The sequence below is a fragment of the Tubulanus polymorphus genome, chromosome 6, assembly GCF_964204645.1.
Source record: "Tubulanus polymorphus chromosome 6, tnTubPoly1.2, whole genome shotgun sequence".
Classification (NCBI taxonomy): domain Eukaryota; kingdom Metazoa; phylum Nemertea; class Palaeonemertea; order Tubulaniformes; family Tubulanidae; genus Tubulanus; species Tubulanus polymorphus.
Window position 1 is genome coordinate 6993291 of NC_134030.1, and position 22401 is coordinate 7015691.

Consider the following 22401-nt stretch of genomic DNA (forward strand, 5'->3'; position numbering starts at 1 on the left):
GAAGAAGAATTTATGAATCTTGTTGTCGCCGCCAACCTAAATCAAAGTTAATGTCGATAGTTGAGTAGATCAACAACTAAAGAAAAGAAAATCTATACACACACGAACACAAAGGTTTGATAGCATATCTCTAACCTTGTCTGGTAGACACGAGGTCTCATGGAGCTCTTCTGAAAAGATATTTCTGTTTTTATGAATTGAAATTGAATAAAGCAATCTAGGGTAACGACCTCCACCAGGGAAGCTATATTGTTGCCAAACGTTGACAGCATATAACGCACTAAGTAAACTTTTTCATGCAATTATTTCTGAAGCTGGAAATAACATACCAGGTATCGTATGAGGGGTGTATATAGTATCCACACTCTTACTTCCGAACTCGATAAATGACCTTCAAAAACATTATGCCTTTATATGCATTATCTGATACGACGAAAATCGTTTCCTCTGATAATTCACGTGACTAATGATTCGGTTCTGATTTTTATTTCATTACCCGAAAGATCTGCGTTCTTGATGTAGATTTGAAACCTATAGATATTGTACGATGCTAGATAAACTGTATATGTTTAATGTTTCGCCATTTTCAGTTAGTCACTGTGTTTTCTATTGACTTTAAGCTGAATTCAATTGATGGTATAAACGTTGATTGATGTAACCTCTTGTTTCATGAATACTAAAGACGCTGATTCGAACTAAAAGACTTATACAAAAGACGTGCTATTTTGGTGCACCCGCTTTTCTAATTCCTCACCCCAGCCCAATTCATTCATTACTGTTCCCCTATGGCTGAGGCTAGGGAATTTGGAAAAAACGCCCGCTCTTGATCCCATTTCAAAAATGATGCAAGATGACAAACTATCGTGGTAAGATGACAATACATAATGTATACCCATCATGTTGGATATGGAATACCGCCAGAAAGTATCAGAAAACCAGCGAGATGCACCGACACGGGCCACACGGCACGGGGGCCTAGATATTTCATAGAGCTTAAATCAATTGAGTTCCATGAATATTTACATGATTGGTAAATTACGCAGATAACTAGGGAAGAAAATGACCTAAGCGTGCTAGACAAAACGAGCTTTTCTCGCATGAAAAATTTCAATTAAGACGGTGAAAGTTTATTCCTGGTGACTTACATACATTGTACTTCATTTACAAAAGAATGAATCAAAAAGTGGATCACGGTTCAAATGGAAAGTTACGTATTTAAAATTCGACTTAAATAATTCGACCAATCAAACTGTTCGGGTCTGGATTATGTACGGATCTCGCCAGGGTATGAAATGCGCTGTTGTTATGGGCGAGGAATACATTTGGTACTGAACTCAAGGAATTAATATGAAGGTAGGTGAAAGATGAACTAAACTCGGGCAAATTTCTTGGAGAAAATATTTCGCTAAAAATCATATTGTATAATTTTCTTTAATTTCCAGTCGACAACCGTTTTTTTACTGGCTCTGTGCAGCGTTGCATTGATGGTAACGTTGACTGATGCGTCGCCTTTAACTCTCCTGCTACGTGAATACTTGCAAGAGTTAAGGGAACGTAAACGATCAGGTATGTCTCATTTACAGTAGAATGCCATGTACACAGAACAAGGGGGGGGGGGTGAATACCAAATCAGCGTTGAATTCTGTAAAACTTCTTAACACTTTTCTAAAACAAAATCAATGTTTTTCTGGTACACCTAAATGAGAAGCCGTTCGAAACTTCGAACATCTGATCACAAAAACGATAATCCATTTCGGGAACCTTTGTGGCGATGAAACCGCTTTTTAGTCATTTGTATTTCACGCATAGCCTTAATCAGACTGCAAACTGCATGTAAACAAACCGTCCGCATTTTCCAGTGAAATTTGCTAAAGTCGTGAGACATTAGCATGGTAGTCCATCCACTTGAGTGACATCTTCTCCGCGTATTTCAATGCAGCTAAATATTGATACATATATGTAAAATCAAAAATCGGTCAATTATGTTTTTTCAGATTGTATTGGCGCAGGCGAGAGTGGGTGTGACGGTGACCCCGACTGTTGTGATAACGGGTCTTGTAATAGCCATGGTGTTTGCGAGCCATAAACTTGCTACATTCGCATCGCATTGATTAGTATTAGAGAACAAATATTCGTCACTGCTCACGACAAACAAAAATTGATGAACCAATTGAGAACAGATTGAATTACCAATACATTTCAGAATGAATTGAATAAAATATGATTTTTTCCAAAATAAGTTCTTAATTTTAATCTCATTAAATGAATAGGATATATCAAGGATCTTCACACAGATCTCTCTTATCTCGACTTGAATACATTCCAGTTTCATTCAATAGCAAATACATGTATAGATCATGACGTTGTTTTCTATGGTTGTGGTGATCTTCAAGGCCATTGGCGCTGCATACTTTTATTGGTGTAGAAGTTTTTCCAACATTGTTGATTTAAGATGAACCGATCAAATAAAAGACCGAAAGAAACGACATTATCAACTGAATTGTAGATTTTATTCAATCAATCTTAATCGATTTTATTAGATTAATCTGTTCTGTTAGTCGCAGTCAGCTGGATCAAACATGCTGAAAATTTAATCAAATCACATGTTTTACATTTTGCATTTAGCTAGTTCTGATAACAGTGAAGAAACGAATGCGTGTGCAAATTTTGATGTGTTATCTTTATTTACCAGCCATAGGTAGCTTCACCATCATTCTCGGGAAATATGCAATTGCCCCTTCGGCGCCTACTATGGTCGTGCAGCACAGTACTTGTTCTGGATGGGAACCTGCAAATATCTCATTCAGTTTCTAAGGTGACATTATCGAGGAAACGTGACGACGATAGATTTCGTGCCACGGGATACTCTGTAAAGATGTTTGCACCGAAATCAGGTTGACATATTTCTTATATAAATAAAGTCAATGAGTTTACCTGTAATAGGATTGGATGCAAACGAATGGAAGTTTCTGATCGCATGGATGTGTCGTCTTGATAAACTCATCATCTGTAGCGTGTTTTGAGAATGTACTGCAATCCGTGATATTATCCTCCTTATTAGCCGTGTGTCGCCAAAATTCCGTCGGGCTAAAATTAGGAAAGTGTTTACTTAGAAGTCAGTGGAAGAAAGGTTTACCACGAACAGTTTACAAAAGTATACTTACTAATCGTCCATTGCTTCTGTATTCAAGCATTTCGCTGCGTTCAGAAGGCTCATGCCCAACGCCAAGCAGTTTTTTCGCGCTTCCACATACGTAACATCTAAATCGAATTTCTGATGCTTGATTACATCACCACTAGCAAAGCGTCCTTTATGGCAAGGTTTAGCAACTATACGAAAACATAAATCGTTAAGTAAACGATAATTCGAAAAAATCAGCAGGAAAACCGAATCAATAAGTCGATCGCTTTGACATAAATGCACGACTTGGAAACGCACATGGCCATCCATATGTCCACAATTCGCAAAGTTCATCTAGTGTCATCTTTGGAAATCTACTTCGAGCTTCGTGAATATGCGCTGTAATCGACAAAAATATGGCAATTAAGATTTGAATTCGCTTTAGATATTTTGAAGTATTTTCAATTTACGTACATTCAGTGCATACATCCCTCAACCATCGATTCTGTACTCGAAGTGGTTTGTCGAACAGGTAAACGTTTTTAACGAATCCTTCGTAACCACCCGAGCCAATTACAAGATTACAGTTTGTCCCGTTGTTGTAGACTCCACCATCATTAATTTCTGTGCATTTCTGATCGAAGCAAACCTGCATGAATAAACGAAATAATTCTGTACGAACTAGCAGTAGAGTTTACTGTAAACCACCCGTTCGTAAAATGTGACTTTTTGAGAGTAACTTCAAACAATTCGGAATTGAAGCCCCGCAATGATGGACACTTCCACGCGATGCTATATACTTATGCCAATCGAAACGTTTTGGTTTATCATAAATTAGTTTTTTTTGGGTTGCGGGGTATCATAAACTGTTCAGCTCTCGCCAGATCAGGGAGACAAATAAGGTCCTCACCCTTTCTTTGTTAGTATAGTATTTTGTCCACTCGATGAAGTTCCAATCGTTTGTGGGAAACTTTTTTATTGGATGATGAGAGAGGTAGCCAATATTCTTATCCAGGGAATATATTTGTGGATCATTGGGACTCCCTGTACTCCATGTGACGAGACTTCGTTTTAGATTAGATGAACCGTTCTTTGGCTTGAAGCATACGTACAGTGTAAACACCTCCGGGCATCTATTAGGTAGCGTTAACTGTAAAAGTAGAGCATCTTTCTTCAACTTCAAGAACACAACTCTGTCGAAACGAAGGTCTATCCAGGGTGGTGGTGGTATCCAGGTGGGAGTGAACCACCCTCATGGTCTATCAAACCGACAAAATACTCACTGAACCGTCCGGCGCTGATAGATATGCATACACATGTTTGTTCGATTTCTTGAATCTCACGCCGGAGCTGTTAACGAGCACCGACGAACCAAAGTCATTAGAATATTTTGTCTCATTTGTCAGTCTGAAGCCGTCATCTGGACCTGTATCAAATTTTCAATATTTTGATATCAGTAGCACAAATACATGGGTAATGTCTAACGCAAAGTTAGCTGAATATAACTACAAACATGTATATACGCTTGATGCAATACATAGACTGAATATATGAAGGAAACTTACAATATGCGTGGCACATGTCCATGGCTACTCGGTAATCTGGTTTGAGTAAGATGTTGAAAAGAAAGGCATTCTTCATTAAGCCGCTAAAGTTACCAAATGTAACTTTCATTTCTGCTTGAATTGATGTGTTTGAAGGAATTGTTGTGCAGTTGGTGTCAAGGCATAATTTTTCACTAACGCCTTCACCCTGAGTCTCGTCGTGGGTCCAGTGCAAAAAATACCACTTGCTTTTATCGAGTAATTGATCAATCTTATACCCGTCGACGTACACATAGCCATTTAGCATAGAAATGACTTTGTCTTCTCTAGTGGTAACCGTAGCATTGTGCCAACGAATGATAGATCCATACGCTCTTTTCTTATTGGTTCTAATACACGTATAGAAAGTGGCTCGTCTAGCTGATGCTGGGCTGTCAACCGTAACGGCTTGGCTATTGCTAAAATCTATTGAATCCCTTGCGTACACGACGTCACCGGTTCCATTCACTGTCAGATTATGCCCGTGGCCAGAAAAATCATCCAACGTATCGTTAAAGTAGTAAACAGCAATTGGATCTGATGAAAGAGAATGATAATAATGATAATGATAATAACAATAATAATAACAATAATAATAATAACAATAATAATAACAATAACAATAACAAATATAGCTGCAAAGCAGCGATAACGTGTTTTCTGGATGCATGTGATCGAAAGGAAAAATTAATTACCGGGTATTCGATGGAAAAATAAAATGAGATGATTTGGATATTATCGGAGCAATCCTCTTTTTGGTTGAATGGTCTAACCCCAGTATAGTCCCCGTGATTTTGAAATTCTCGGAGCCCTCCTATATTTACTTACTAAATGACGTCACAAACTGTTATTTCGCCGGTGCTTGTTGTCTAACAATTCAATTCAATTCTTTATTTACAGTAACCTAATAAGTAATTTTTAGTTTCAAATAGGATGGAAAGTACATTCAGACAATCTGTTGGTTCAGAGAGACCGTTATTACAGTATCAATTTATACATTTCGTTTCGAAGCTGTCAGTTGCCGAATCTGAATGAAGATGAATTTTATTTGACGAAATCGGCGGAAAATATATAATAATAATAATAATCAACAGAATTTCAAGAGGGTTTTCGACGAAAGTCAGAAAACCCTAATAATAATCAACAGAATTTCAAGAGGGTTTTCGACGAAAATCAGAAAACCCTAATAACAATAGCAATAGCAATAGCAATAGCAATAGCAATAGCAATAACAATAACAATAACAAAAACAATAACAATAACAATAATAATAATAACATTAATAATAATAATAATAATAATAATAATAATAATAATAATGATAAAATATTTTCAAAAAATTTCTGAAATTTACCTTCCGTTCGACAGTGATGTTCAATTTCAAAAAGATGATAAATAATCAGTGGTTTGACGCGATTAAACAGCAAAATATCTCTCATTCTGCCTCTGAATCCTGGACTTCCGAGTATGAGTGTCAAGTATTTAGCTTCCACGAGTCTCGCGTAGGTTGCATCGCGATCGATTTCTTGGCATTGTCCATTAACGCAGACGACTTCTGACGACCTTGTCTCATTTCCGTGTGCGTCTACTTTTATATACCATATTACATGATTCCAATTGTAATGAATAAAAGTTTGAAATAATGCTTCGTCGTCTTCGCCTTTTAGATAAAGTCTAGTGTCTGCACCTTGACCTAAGATAGAATATCATATATCAATTGCTTCATTTAGCTTGGGCGTCAAACAGAGAAAATTGCCGAATTAAAAAAAAGGATCTCAAAAGAAAGTCTTGAAGAATATTGAATGAAAAACTAGCCGACGTATACCGTAATTAGCTAGTTTCAAATCAACGTTACAAACAGAACAAATCACAGCTTAGGCTCATGCTATGGGTGGCTAATAGATAACCTTTGCCTTGCGGATGTATAAGGCATGACCAATCAATTTCGTAACACGTGTATTAATCCTCCAATCATCAAGTACGTCAGATGATTCTTCTTTGGCTGATTTGGGTTCATGTAAATGACGCATAATGTTTAGAAATGTATTTGCCAACAAATAACAATATCATAATCACATTTACCTAGTTGGAATTGTGTCGATGGTTTAAAACGTATGAATGCGATCTTATCGATTGTTTGTTGCTCCGGGTATACGCAAGCAGAAAGAAGTAACTCTCTGTAAGAGTTGGTCAATCTTAGAGCCGGCTCATGTACTGCACTATAACCAAGGACATCATCACCAAATTGATAATATTCAGGTGTCGAAGTGTCATTATAATCGGCGGATTTAACACTTAAATGATGTTTCATTCCCGATTCATCTTGCAGATCACCGCGCAAGGGCCACTTCCCCACCAATTCTGTAGAAAACGAAATGGCTGATATTAGTTTCCACTTAGAATGAGAATTCGAATTTAACTGAAATGATGGTACAATGTTTTGATATCTCAGACAACGATTATATGAAATTTTCTGCTAATAAGAAATAAAGTCGAACTTACTTCCATTACAAAGTTCAGGCATGAAAAGTTTATAACTGTCAACAATTGTCGTATTGTAAAGCACAAGGTGGCGCATGTAACCAATAAATGATTTATCAGTATCACTGTTTCCGAGTTTTAGCGTACATGGTTTTTCATTGATGAATTCACTTGTTCCTATATTCTGTTTACATTCATAATCATTACACACCTAAAAAATAAGCAATAAAATATGACAGGTCAGTCCGGATTAAACCTACTTAATTTGTGGAAAAACTGCGTGGTGTATCCGTGAACAGGTGCCGGTTGCTCAAAGGTTCGGTTAAGATAACCGTTGGCCAAGTTGTAAACCGCCGTTCAAGAACTTATTCAATGGTTAATTAACCATTAGTTAAATTCTGTTGGTCAAAACCTCGGTTAGGCCCCAGTTTGCTAACCGCTGATTAGATTTCTACAACATAGACTTACCTTGTCTTTCTTGACGAAATTTCCGAGTCTGCTCCATTCAATGAGCGTCCATCGATCTGCACTGCGGTTTGTTGTTACCGCGACGTCTTTAAACTGATTGTTGAGGAGGAAGGTAAAAGTATCGTTGTCGTAGTCAAAACCGATTGATGAAATGGTACTTCCATGTTCGTCATTCCAGCGGATGATATCACGAACTCCTACTGCACTGCCTGTACTGTCAGGATATACACACACGAAAAGGCTAAATTCTTGTTCGCAGTGATCGACTGTGATCTAGAAATGAAATCATAATGCGATTACGGATATTTTATCCGCTCAATCTGCGGATGGTCAGTTGTTAAAGCTCCCAACAAAGGATAACTCGATGTCAATAGTTATCGCGCGGGCCTATGTTAAGCCACGATCACGCGAAGTCGATCAGACCCGAGTCCTTGGCCTAATGAGAGAGCACCACTCGCTCGATACTGCTTAAGGCAAACTGAGTCATTTCCGGAACCAGTTGCAATTCACACGCAATAATCTTGGCTTGGACATTGTACGACGTTTTTGGTCGGGCCAGAAAAGCACGAGCCTATTTGGAACCTAGTGAACAGTTGGCCCGGTCCAGCGATCATACGAACGTAGACGTGGGCGCGTTGTGCGACGTTTCCTGCGCCAAAACGTCTGCGTGTGATCGCGGCTAATAATTCAATCGTTGTTTCTCGGTTCCGAGTAAGAGGATGTTGAAACCCCCGTAGCTGATTTCTATATAATAATGAAAATAATTCGCCAGCGATTCGGACAATACCTAAATAGAAATCGAATACCCTTCCTGTGAATCTTCGATAATCCAGAAAAAATGAAATAAGCAGGACTGATTTAAGTTTAGGCAAAGCATAAAATTGTAAATAGTACCTGCGTTCCTGAGCTGAATTGTAGAGCTTTATGGTTCATTGTATCATTGTGACTGGCACGTAGCTCTGCTGAGTTCGTAAATGAAACGTCACCTTCCTGCGAACCGTTCACGACCCCGATGTCATCATTCAAATTGGAGATAAACTTCCATCGACCGATTGGATCTATAAAAAAGATCGACTCACGATTCGACTGGAAGATTACCAATAACTTAAGAAGATTGGTTAACAGGATTAAAACTAGTAAACAGAGATATACATTGAGTATCTGGTACCTGGTAATTCAGACGATGCTGCGAAACGAACAAATGGCACCAGATATATAAACAGTATCAAAATCTGTCTCTCCCGCATTATGTGTCGGTTTTCTTATCAGATGAATGAAGACGAATTCTCTGGTCAAAAATGTGCGTTTATGTAGGATTTCTCGTGGCAATATCACGACATCACGCAGGGATCCATTATGTTAGGTTTTTTACCGGATATATACATTAATCGATAAAATTCCACTCGATTCCAATTCAATGGCAAACCCGATGGATAAATTTGTGAATATGATATGTTATACTCTTTGATTATCTACAGTATGGGGCCAATCGTTCCGCGTGTAAATCGATTAAGACTTGCGGCCTAAGAAGAGAGAAATTCGATTCTCCGAATAAAGAAAATATTTCATCATTATTTGATGAATCAGCGCAGAGGATCGTTTATTGGATATAGAAAGTATTCTTTTGTCCTGAAAGAATGCATTTCTGTTGTTAACAAAATTGATAGTATGGTTATTATCTTTACGAAAAATAAATTGTTTCGTTCAAAATCAATAAATCAATTATTGATAGATGGAAACGATAGATACATACGTTTAATTAAGTCTAGTGCACTGAGTGCACACGGGTCGAAACGAAAAACCGTTGGTGATAACTCAAAGAAAAATGGTTTTTATTACGACGCCGATAATCTTCTTATCAATTCGAGTCAAAAACTCAGATAGAAAAATTAACCTCAGTTACTTCGAAGAAAAATTTGGTATTTTCCGTATTTCACTGCTTTGAATTTGCGGGTCAAGTGATCGAGTTCAATGGAATTTATAAAGCAGCGATTGATGAGAAATGATAATGTCTAAGATCCCGTATACGAATCATTGCACATAGCATATATAGATTTGATTAGATCTACTCTTTTATCATTTTACAAAAAAATGAAAATTGTCGTGTTTCTGGACTACAGTCTTCAAATCAATGCATTAATAATCACCATAAGGATATTGAAATAGGAAAGGATGAAAGAAGACAGAAGTCAATTTGTAATTTGTAAAATTCACATACAACATTAATTCAATACACAGGTTTAGGATTTCCAGTAATATTCGTTTTTCTGTGACGAGGTATTGTGAAAAGAGTATTTTTATTTGGATACCTTATACAAGGTGTGTGGAAACTGGAAACTCATTTCTTTTATCTAATTTCTTGTATTTTCTGTGTGTCTTCATAAAATCGTACAATCGTACGACGAACTCCTCCCCTGCATCGTCACGAGAATGGCCAGTTCACGGCGTTCCGCACTGCGTGTTCTAAGAGCTCGTGAGAACCATCAGGAGTTGCGATATAGTGATATACCACTTACACTTAGGTTGACAGTGTAATCGTTTCGTGGATAATGAAATAACGTCTCTTTTTCTGCCATTAATTCACTCGTTCCTGAAATACAAATACTTACAATGAACAAGTATAGGTTCTGGCTCTCTCTAGCCGAAGCCATGTACGCTATTGGCAAAGCTGTCCCCCTAAAACAAACCAGTATCGTACGGTTAAGACAATCTTTCAATGGAAATCATCTATATATATATATCATGAATGTATACGAGCACGTACAGTGTATAGACTTTTTTAGTATCAGATTCACCTAGTGTCGTCCCAGTAGTGAGTAACGGCCGTCTGAAATTAAAAAATGAACTGGGATCAATCGCCGTTGAATGGTGGCTGCTGCAAACATTTGAATCCGAAGCCGAACTGTACCGAGCCACCGAACGAGGAAGTGCAATGGGATTTAGGCGATGGCAATCCAGATAAATTCATCAGGTGTAATGCCGCACGAGTTATGTTAAAAGCGACTAATCATAGAATCGTGAGTAAACGGGCATAGGAAAGATAGCTTCAAAAAGGGCCGGGCATGTAGCCTTTGTTTTGAAAAGTTAAACCAGGAGTCTAGGAGTGTACCTGTAAATTGAAAAGGGCACTTAATTTATAAAGGGCAGATTTGGCAACGCGAGAGCTGCCAGCAAAGTTTTGTTGGGAGTTCTAATGGCCCTACCACAGGAAATTGAAGAACAAAAATGATCTTGTTTGGTGATAAACGGAGCAAATTCGGATTTACTTTTCGTCTTTTTAAAATTTTCTTTGCAAAAAAGATTTCTTTGACTTTTTGTGGGGCACATTCGAATTTTGAAGGTGTGGACCAGTTTACTCGGTTCACCTCCTAAATCCGTCCTTGTTTAAGTCAGCCAGCGATTATTGATGTGGCCGGAAGTGGTTAAACCAACTGAACGTTACCAACAACTACTTGCATATAATTTTCTCTATCATTCAGCCAAAAGACCTGACAAACGACGCGTTAGCATTTGTATATGGGAACAGCCAAGGTGACCCCGAATTCAGAGAAAATCTAGCAATGTTTCTGAGCAAAGAATATGGCGATACAGTGAACCGGTACGTTAATTACAATATTGACGGTTGATCAAGTTCAAAACAATAATTATTCCCTTTTATTTCAAGAAACGATATTGGACTAGGATTTCTACAAGATCATTATAAAATCACAAAATCTTCTTTTACCTAAAAAGGGACGATCTATTTTTGACGGTCGGAACATTCCATGCGCTTTACATTCTCAAAGGAATATTGTTCAGCAAAAAGGCTGTGATTTACGTGGAGGAGCCAACATTTTATTTCGCCAGGGAAGTCATACCCGAAATCGGATATACTGTCACGGCAGGTAGGCCTATGGCGATACTCTAAAACTAGAACATATCTTATAAAAGTATAGGCCCCCAGCTATACGCGTAAGTAGTCCTAAACATTTTATATATATCTTCCTTTTTTCTGACCACAGTTCCGTCAAATAGAGATGGAATAATAGTCGAAGAATTAGATCGATTAGTACAACAGGATGGTGAGTTTAAGAAAACCGAGACGCAACCGTATAGAGCAATGGTCTATTTGATATCAGTGTTCAATAATCCAGGAGGATATTGTTATTCACTAGGTCAGTATATAGCAAGGATTCGTTTGAATTGTATCAGAACGAACCACGTACGACAAAGCCCGAACAAATGATGTTTTTTGCATCGAGCGGTTTTCCATTTTCTAGGAAGATGTAAGGAGCTTATAAAACTCGCTCGACGCTATGATTTGCTGATATTTGCCGACGATGTAAATAGCCTTTTGCATTATAGCGGGTCAGCACATGCACCAAAGAGACTTTTAGCATACGACGATAAGTTAGTAACAACCGAAATTTTTCTAGTTTTCGGAATCTAGCCCAACAAATCTGTTCAATGAATTTGCTATTTTAGGGGGATTGTTGCTTTGCTTAAATATCCATTTCATATTATGTTTAGCCTCTAGTTGGCTCGAGGTAGGCCTATAGTAAACATAAGAAAAACTGAAAATGTATCATAATTAACCGAATTTAAGATATATATACCTCTAGAAATAAATTGCATGCGTCAGCACTATTTCAATAAATGTATATCGTGTTACCAGAAGCGTCTTGTTATAGGTCGGATGCTGACTACGCAGACGGCAATGTTGTGTCGAATGGTTCGTTTTCGAAAATATTCGCTCCGTCAGTTAGATGTGGCTGGTTGGAGGCTCCAAGACGTTTAATTGATATTTTCAAAAACAGGTACATGTATAGTTGCACCCTCATAACTAATGAAATAGCATGCCCGACTATAGACAATACTGTCGTGTTTAAAGTTTTAACTCATATCTAGACTAACTTTCACAAAAAGCCATGATTTCATTCTTAGAACAGTTTCACTGAATACTTCATGTTGTTTTAGCGTTTTGTGTGATGGATGTGGAATCACATGTCAATATGTCTCAACTATTTTATCCAGTGCTCTGGCACTCGGCCTTATAAAGGAACATTTGGACCTCAGCAGAAGAGAGTACGGGGTGAGGCGTGTGTATCTTTAATTTGATTTCTATATGTAAAGCCTTTATGAATTTTAATGTCATCGCCATTTTCGGCCTCTTATTCTATGAGTTCATTCCTTTTTAATTATCAAAATGCATGTATCTATTCGAACCGCAATCAGTTCCTGATAAAACCGCAGCAGAATAGGAAATCTTTCATATCATTACACTCATTTTATTTCAGAGGAAATTAAAGAAAACCTGTCAACTACTTAAAGACCAGCTTCCAAAATCAGCCATATTTGCTGAACCTCAGGTATATCTAATATCATCATAGCGTATACAACATTTTTCTAAAATCTCAGTTGACTAATGAAACCTCCTATTTGACAGGGAGGGCTTTACATATGGATTCAACTTCCTGAAAACATAGAAGCCCAGCAATTGCATAAATACTGTAGAGATCGGTACTGTTTGGATTTTGTAGTTGGGGACAAGTAAGAAATTTCATTTCTCTTCGATCGTTTTTTGTGGATCTGAAATCCATGTGTATATATCTTGAAAACAAATCTAAAGCCAAGGGAACCAGTGGAATGAAGAACAGTTAGATATGTTTAATTTTCACGACACTCATTTCGGACTTTCGTCGAGTGGTGAATAACACTATTTCACGGTTGTTCTTTATCTAGGTTTTCATCGTCTGCGACCGAACATAATAAACTCCGTTTGTCGATCTCATTTGAAGTATACGAAGATTTGTTGAAAGCCGTAAATCTATTTTGTAAATGCGTCAATGAATTCATTCTCGACCGATCAGACAGCGACCAGGTTTAATTAACATCGGACATTTAACAACTGAAAATAGATACTCAAGAAATGCAACACCAGGAAGACCTTGTCTTTAATATTCACCCATTGGTACGGTAGACGTAGAATGAATAAGTAGAGATAATTCTTGTCGGGATGATTCCAACGTGCGCCGTGGCTTTGTATCGTAGGATATTTCAGAAGGTGGTAGTATCAGTGATACAGACGATAAAGATAATTCATACCTTCATACCGTTTTACAGCAACAGTAATATCAACAGCGTCAACAGTATCAGATCTACTTCGAATTGGCAGTAATGGTGAACGAATCAGCGCTTTGGTGAAAGCGCGACTGTTTTCAACGACGGTTTACAGTGTGATTATTCAATTCCTTTCGACCGTTTTATTCACGTGCATCACTCAGTAGTCGGCATGGTAGAACTGTTGAAAGAAGATACCTCAACGTTTATCATTCATTAAATTTTTACTGGTTTCATTCTCCCATTTCGCCTTCGTTTCGGTCAGTTTAAATCGTCTTTGCAAAAACTTGTTACATATATTTGTCATATATTCAACGTAGTTAATCGTAACCCGTTGATCAATATCGGAATATGCTGCGGAAATTCTTTATCCCAAGACTAACTAGTAGTCAAATAACCGAGTACACATCATTCACCACTTACGATAAATCAAATTTAGCTGCAACGACCAGCGACGATCGCGTCTCATCGCAAGGTCGACCTACGCCCGGCTTCAGTGACTATTGGCCCGAACAATTTGGTGGACGCAGTTTGTCGTTGATTTTCTCTTAGATATCGAAAGAAATATACATTTTTTTCATCAAGAGATGTTTACTTAGTGAATAGAACACGATATATGATCATGACATTTTAACTTTTGAGATAACGGGAATAGGTTAGTAGTTTAACGCTAGTCAGTGTCAATATAACGCTGGTGTCTCGGCACTGTCGTCTGGTGAAAGTGCACCATTCGCACATTTTCGTTTACCTGCCGCTGTCTTTAAGGATGAAATCTTTCGATGGAAATTCAATGCACCTTGATATAAGATTTAGGAGAGCGAACCAGGAAAATAACCGTTACGAAAAGGTATGTCACAAACCCTCGGGGATGAAGTAATCAAGTTACTCCGTGGGTGTTTGGCGAACCCATGATATGTAGCGTATTACTAAAATCAAAGTTTATGAGACTGAAATGAGAGAACGCAACTCCTATTACAACATCTTCGCTAGCCGGCTGCCGCAGGGTGGACTTTCAGTCAGCAACCGGTCGGACTGTATCCGACTAGTTCACTAACTGATTATAAAAGTTAGTGTCACGACTAAATAGCCGGGCGTTGAAAGATTTTAACTGACAGTACGATTTGCCATGTATTTTAGAATAGGACATGCGTTTAATGCGAATACAAAGAATGTTACGACCCGGCCGCTCCTTAGCTGATGGGCAGTAAAAGATTAAATGATGGGCAGTCAAATTATCGAAAGCCATAAAATAACATTACAGCGACTCTATTGGCCGACGATCTGCAGTGGGCATCATAGTGTCCCGAACAAACAGATGCCAAATACGAATCTATCCATAAAACCCGACTACAAACGGGGTGATATTTTGATAGATATTTAAATGAAGTCATTTGATGATGATTTTTCAAAACATCAAGGTTCCGAAAGGTATGATAATGTTCTGCAGGGATCTCCGTCACTGAGCGCCGCGCGAGCGCGCCGCCGTTTAAACGTAATTGAAGCGCTTACCGTATCGTGCTGCCATCTACAATACAAATCCCATGACTGCATGTTTGTTTACATGCATGACATGCGCTTATAGTTTAACATACATGCGGAAATTGGCTTTAAATCAGAAATAAATTTCAAAATAATCGATTTCTCACGCGCTGAAAGGTAAGTTCATAATCGTCACATGAATTGCATGTGTCTTATCTATCGATAAAACCCGACTACAACCAGGATGATATGTGGTAGATATTTAAACGAAGTCATTTGATGATGATCATTAGTAGACTCATAAAAATTCCTGGTGCCAGAGAGATAGGACGGATGCAAAGTTGAAGTTGTGCAGAACTTGTTTTGTTGTTCAACTACTCTTGATTCTGGTTGTGTTGATGGTCGAAGCTTATTTTTCAATTTTGCGGCAGTTTCTACTGTGTGGGCTGTTTGGTCAAATTATTTCGTCACTCCTACAACATTTATAAATAATGGATTCAGATATTCCTAAACCAACTGTTGTCAGTGATTTAGCTGGTGGGTTAGGTCAGGATTAATAAATACGTATAGGAGTTAACCTATGTGATAGTGACTGCTGTGTTGTTATTGACGACCACGCACACGTAGGATTTTACGTGCAGGATTTTACATAAAATCTGTCGTGAACAGTTGATGCTGGTGCGTTACCATAAACATAATCTGGATTGTATCATTCAGTGCTTCGATTTTAATGCTGTTTACATCGTTCTTCTCAAATACCGAGAAAATCTCTCATACAGCGCGCGTGAACTTCATCGAAAAAACTGTGAATCGTTAATGAACCATTGTTGAACAGAGTTGACAATGAAAATGACGGATACCCGGCGTATACCGCGCTCCGCGATGAAAAAAGTAGTAATATCTACCGAAGAGCTATCATGTTTCGATGTATTGAACATGATGGTAAGTGTGTGTGTGTTTAAGAGGTTTTTCGTATGCGCCCCTATTGGCTGTCATCTGAAGCGTCAATAAGGGACATAAGACATTGAGACTTGATTACTTTTGGTAAACGGGTACCAGGATCTCAATAGGCCCTACTATTGTTCGGGTTCAAGTTTGGGCTGTATTTAGTTGGGAATTGTCAGTTCAGGCTCAAGTATGGCTATTTAGCGGTTGGCCTAGGCGCTCCTGAACCTATCTTAAGGGATATGCAAGTTTCTCTATGTTGCCTGTATAATCTTTGATACAGGGATTAAACCTCAGCTTTTTCCCAGATCCAGATGTTTGTTTCTGTGGTTTACGCGCTTTGAGGGGAAAATTTCCTCATGTATTTATTCGCGGTGTTTTTTATACGGCCTACTGGAATCTTGTTGAGATTCTGAAACATTACTAATCAATTCCGTCTGAGGTTGAGGCGTGTAAAATTCCAGGAGTTGACCGAATACCTTGGAAGCGTGAAAAACTTTCTACAACTTGTATTCGTTATAGCAGTTTTTACAGCGTGTTTTTTGTTGTTGTATTTTATAGAAGATGTCAACAGACGTAAAAATTTGCAATCCGATCACGCATAGCACATGGGAAAATGGAAAGTTCACCACTTACGAAATTGTTATTGAGGTATGTGGAAGTTTTGTTGAAAACGTCAAAGCCATCACTATTGAGACTTCCAAAAGTTCTTTGAAAATACTAAATACAATGTGTAATTTTTCTGTTTCTAGACATCGAATATTGCGTTTTCTCTATCGAAATCATCAGTACGTCGTAGATATTCTGAATTTGTTTGGCTGCGGCATCATTTGAGCCATTCACACGCCGTGTAAGTCGACGAATATCGAATATATTTTGACGTTTTTTTTTTAAATATATGATCGATTCTCATTATGTAATGGGCTACCTGCATTGATTTTTACAGAATGGCGCCTTCGTTGCCGAAGAAAACTTTCTTCTCCACACGGTTCAACAAAAGTGTTATCACCGAACGAATGACAGGTCTTAAAATGTTCATCGACAAGTAAGATATCCATCAATTATGAGTCAATCGAATCATGGGGTCGTCCATTTACAGGTTCCCTACGACTCCTTGATTCCCTGAAAACTCCTTCTAAACCAAAAATGTTTTTCAAGGTCCTTGAATAACCTTGAATTTGAGTGAAATACTCAAAAGTCCTTGAAAACTCCTTGAATTTTGAGAAATTGGCAACGTTTTAGGTTTTAGGCCTAGTTAGTAGTTATATACCTCACACGCAGATTTCACCGAATTAAATGGTTTACCGAGATAAACCGTACAGATTTAGGAGGAGTTTACTGAAATAGGTAGGCCCTATATGATAGTGATGCTGACACCTCTCGAAATTTAACATTTTCTCCTTGAAAACTCCTTGGAAAGTCCCTGAATTCTAGATGACTTATCTGTAAGAACCCTGACTTATTTACTATCAGCATCATTTGACCTTTCATAGATTAGGCCTGCCATTTTTGTGGTCCTTTTTCTCCACTGATTCACAATGATTCGTTTTATCGATTCACTCGCTTAAATTGTATGAATGAATTACAGGGTTGTAACCGAAGTGTCCTACCTATCGGACAGTGTCGTGCATCTATTCCTGCAGTCATCATTATCGGTAGAAAATATCGAAAAATGCATCAAAGGAGAATTCCAGCTCGACCCTGTCAGTATAATAATGGCTGAAGGCAAAAGCAAAGGGTAAGTGTTGTACTGTTTCTGACTCCATACTATCAATGGGTCATTCATTTATTACGTACGCATTAGGCGAGGGGGAGGGGTCAGTGCAGTTACCTACTGTAATGCTTAATGTATATGAAAGAATGGCCGATTTTGCGTACAGACAGGGGGAGGGGGTTGAAAAATTCAAATTTTATGTGTACGTAATAAATGAATGAGCCCCAATCCGTATCTCGTTTCATCATATTCATTCTTTTAAGCTTATTCATATTTACCATACTGCTTAGTAAATCCATAGTCTATGGATATCTAGCTACATGTGATTTCCATATTTGGGATGGCTTGCTTTTGGTAATACGCTTTAATTTGACACGGATAACGAATTTGACTAGAGTTCTCACTTTTGTGGCAATTTAGGTTAATTCAGACATTCATATGATCTAGGTAATGAAATTTGATATTTGAATGAATAGAATAATGATGAATAAAGAGATATCTTTACTCTAGTAGAGTCAGGTACCTGTCGGGTACTGTGTACATGTATATAACTAGGCTTAGGATGTTTTGAGCCCCAATTCGAAATTTCTGGATCCCCCCTGAAAAGTGTGTATAAACTAGCGAAAGGAAATATGTTTTCCATGAGCTTCTTTTGTTAATGGTTTAGTGGCAGGGATGAAAATTACACGAAACTGAACCCTTTAGATTTGAAGAAATACCCTAGAATTTCGAGTTGACTGATCTTTTGGGACATCTATATTGAAACAATAGTCATGGTGTTTTATTTTTGTTCAATATGTCGCTCGAATAATTTCAGGTTCATCGAAATGCACAGCCCGACCGCCGATATTGAACACTGTCGCCTCCATGCCGGGTCTTCGTATAGCGATGAGGAAGACGAAGAGGACCGCGCCGACGGCGAGGCGTATCCCGCGTTGGTTACGGTCATGCGCGGACAGCCGAGCGGGAATCGAATTCCGCGTGATTCGTGCGGAGAATCGATGGAGAATTCGTTGTCGATATCGACGGACAATGTAGATTCGAATTCGGTGGATCGTAACGGTATTTCGCGGACTAGTTCTAAATCGTCGGATACCGGTTCTGTGAACAGCGATTGCTCGGCGGTCGCGGCCGCTGCACAAAAACGTCGCGTGACGTTCTCGCAAGAGGTCACCGTCGCCGAGATCATCGAAAGCCTCATGAAAACGGACTCGACGCTAAACCAAGATTGAGAACCAGTTATGTTTAGCCACTCCCCGTGATTGAACAGATATGATAACGATCCTCAGATCTGCTTCACAATGCGCGCTGTTGTATTGCAGCCTTTATTAATTGTTTTGCTTTGTGTGCAATATTGATGTATTTAACCACATAAATCTCCCTTGATAAAAGTGTTAAAAGTCAGTAGAAATACGTAGGTTTTTCGAGGTTATGAAATTGGAAAGAGCTGTAGTCAGCACCATCCCCCTCCCCCCATTTACCATATGCACAGTATGTCGGTTTAATTTTTACCAGTTCCAAGATAGAATACCAATATTTTGTTTCTTGGAAAAACCTGGGGCCAGTTGCTCAAAAGTTGGGTATTTGAGCAGACATGTGGCATTAGATGGGCCCAGGGATGGCGGTATATCGGGTGTTGACTGTATTTCGAAGGACAACTCGTCGTAAAGAGAAATACCGTTTTAGTGCATTAGTATTTATATGGTTGATTTTACTGAATTAATCGAAACATCTGCGGCAGGTGTTGAATCCTGTTGAAATGCTGATCACTTAGTATTTATAAATGTAGAAATTTCTGTCGGTGACAATTATCATCGCCATCCGAGGTTAACTATAATGCACGATGAATAATTCAAACGAACATTTACTAACCGATGGTTAGAGCTGGCATCGTACATATCACTGCTCAATTTTAGGGCAATCATTTGTTCGTGACACATGTCACGGAATGAGAACAGTAATTGATCAGGTCACAGGTCATTAGTATATGCATATGATGAATCTTTTAATGACAGCGTTTAAAATTTAAACTTGTCTAGCGTGTGAACTCTGGTCAGCTTCCAGTAATTAAGTGGTGTAATATCCTGGTATATATCTATGATATTGGGTATTGGCAAAAATACATAGTCTATTTATTTTTGGTATTAGCTAATTTTTATCGAATATTAGTGTGTATTGTATTATAAATATAGAAATACCGTGTATGGCTTCATTAGATATTGTAAACAATTGCTTATACATTAGATCAAAGGTTGATACGACAACAGCAGATTGTATTCGACCAATTGTTTGATATACCTCTGAACTTTGTAGTTGCTGGTTGAGTGAATGGATATGTTGAAAATATGCCAAATTCTGGAAGGCAACACCGTGGATCTATTCTTGTATTTTAGATGATCGATTGTAATATATGTATTTGTACATGTATTTCCATTGGATGCAGTTGATGTAATGAATGAATAGAATGGATGTTAAAGAACTAATGACATTGTGTGTCCAACTGTCTTACAAATGGAACCTGATTGCCAAATTTATCAATTAAGTTCATGTGTTTAATCTTATGAGTTAAAGAATTATGTCTAGTTCTAAATTTGGTACTTGCATGGTTCAAAGTGTGATTGAATTAGAGGTTTACGCTATGGTTCTGTTATTTTTTGGTACATGCATGGTTCCTCTTGTGTGTGATTGAATTAGAGGTTTATGCCATGGTTCTGTTGATTTTGGTACATGCATGGTTCCTCTCGTGTGTGATTGAATTAGAGGTTTATGCCATGGTTCTGTTGATTTTGGTACATGCATGGTTCCTCTTGTGTGTGATTGAATTAGAGGTTTATGCCATGGTTCTGTTGATTTTGGTACATGCATGGTTCCTCTCGTGTATGACTGAATAAGAGTTTTACTGGTTTACTCGGTTAATGCTTACAATATGTTGTTCCTTCCGTAGAAGATGTGCTGTTATTATTGGTGAAATAAATTAACTGAAATAATGAAATTATTGGTCTCACTTATTTCTTAATTGAAGAACATTACGGATTGAGGTATATATACATGTATAACAAATTGCTTTCTTTTCTTAGTTAACTATGTCCCAAATTCTACCTCCAAACTCTTTGGCGAAATATTGAAAAAGATCCAAAAAGGATTTTGAATGTAAACGCGGGAGTTCTTACAAAGGGACTCGGGAAAGCACAAGTATTCAGACAGATTCATTGTATCTAGTATGAAATGTTCAATAAATCATCTGTGATATCCGAGATCGTAATATTTAACAAGAATACACTCATTTCAACCAAAGCGATTTGCAGCATGCATTTTGATGGAGTATCATGTAAGACAGCATGTTGTGGCAAGATTAAAACTTTTTGAACAGACCTTGAATGTACGAAGGTGAATATAGCCGCAATCACACCAGCATTTTGGGACAACTGTTCACACGGGTGCCAATAAATGGGCCCGTGCCTATTTGGTCCGAACAAAAACGTCGGACCAGGCTCGAGCGAAATTTTAGCACGGGTCAAATCATTGCGTGTGAATTGCAACTGATTCCGGAAGTGAATCACTTCGTTTTGTTTAAGCACTGTTTAGTATCAAGTGAGTGGTTTACGTGTGAACGCGCTCTCAAATTAGGCACGGGCCAAATTTGACTCCGCGGGCCAAATCGTCGCCGTGTGATCGCGGCTTATAATCCACAAAGAGCTACGGTTGCTCTACGATGTGCGTCGATTTATCTTATTTACGCCTAGAACCCAGCTGAAATGATTTACAGGTCATGGACATTGATTAATCATTGTTAGTTGATTTTTTCTTGTGGGAAATTTCTTTTCTTGTCACGTGTTCAAAATCACAGGATACAAACTTTCGTAGAATTGAGCTATCTCAACGGGCAGGTCACCAATATATTTCTTGTGATTACATAACTAGATATGAGATTAAATCCAAACACGCGCATACCCTAGAAGGCTTAGCGCTTTCAGCGCTCGTTCTTCGTGTATTATAATGTACCGGTATATACAACTAGGCCTAGGAAGTAACCCCTTCCATTCTTAATTCCTGGATCCATCCCTGACAATGACGCGAGGTGGCGTCTTTAGCGTCTTTAGTGACGCGAATATAACCCTTTTACCCGTCTTCTACGTATTCTTTTCAGTTATACTACAATGATCGTGATTCCACGAGGATGAGGCTACTTCCGCTACGTCACTGAGCTGCTGACTTCCGTCACTACAAGACGTCCGAGAATTTCTTCTAGTATTTGTTCTATATATTGTTGAACATATTTTATAGGCCTTATTCTTCATTAGCAATTTCTTTTGACCCTGTAAACACTACGTATCATCTCTCATGAATTGGTAAATTTGGGGAAGTATATCCAATCGGGATTTGAATATTATATTTTATTTGTTGCTTGAAGTTATATTTGTACAGTACGGTCTCGTGCACTTTTTCTTGTAAATATTTTTGTAATTCTGGTATTGTATATATGTATATATTGTTTTCTTTTTCTACTGTTT

The 22401-nt window shown here is 38.1% G+C and overlaps 3 protein-coding genes across 6 annotated transcripts; 2 read left to right on the forward strand and 1 right to left on the reverse strand.

The window, feature by feature from the left end:
- Nucleotides 1-2538: 2538 nt before the first annotated feature.
- On the reverse strand, nt 2539-6099 carry LOC141907552 (uncharacterized). Its single transcript, XM_074797234.1, has 10 exons — nt 6059-6099; nt 4687-5241; nt 4405-4547; nt 4032-4271; nt 3596-3770; nt 3440-3520; nt 3165-3330; nt 2935-3087; nt 2690-2788; nt 2539-2582 (listed from the first exon to the last, which is right to left on the reverse strand). The coding sequence occupies exons 2-10, from the start codon at nt 4970-4972 to the stop codon at nt 2555-2557; spliced, it is 1371 nt and encodes a 456-aa protein (XP_074653335.1). The 5' UTR covers nt 4973-5241; nt 6059-6099; the 3' UTR covers nt 2539-2554.
- A 4394-nt stretch (nt 6100-10493) lies between these two features.
- LOC141907077 (HTH-type transcriptional regulator NorG-like) lies at nt 10494-13764 on the forward strand. The gene is made up of 9 exons (XM_074796648.1): nt 10494-10670; nt 11133-11251; nt 11386-11537; nt 11655-11807; nt 11913-12042; nt 12324-12449; nt 12610-12724; nt 12930-13001; nt 13684-13764. The coding sequence occupies exons 1-9, from the start codon at nt 10494-10496 to the stop codon at nt 13762-13764; spliced, it is 1125 nt and encodes a 374-aa protein (XP_074652749.1).
- Nucleotides 13765-14441: 677 nt separating this feature from the next.
- Nucleotides 14442-20853, forward strand: LOC141907526 (uncharacterized). 4 transcript variants are annotated; one of them, XM_074797197.1, is made up of 7 exons: nt 14449-14599; nt 14890-15180; nt 16738-16827; nt 16929-17026; nt 17123-17221; nt 17765-17914; nt 18708-20853. In XM_074797197.1, exons 3-7 carry the CDS (start codon nt 16741-16743, stop codon nt 19120-19122), a joined length of 849 nt encoding a protein of 282 aa, XP_074653298.1. In that variant the 5' UTR covers nt 14449-14599; nt 14890-15180; nt 16738-16740; the 3' UTR covers nt 19123-20853. The 4 variants fall into 4 exon arrangements, with proteins under 4 accessions (XP_074653297.1, XP_074653298.1, XP_074653299.1 ...); XM_074797196.1 differs by lacking the exon at nt 14890-15180 and having other exon boundaries at nt 14442-14599; XM_074797198.1 differs by lacking the exons at nt 14449-14599; nt 14890-15180 and adding an exon at nt 15326-15408.
- Nucleotides 20854-22401: the final 1548 nt, after the last annotated feature.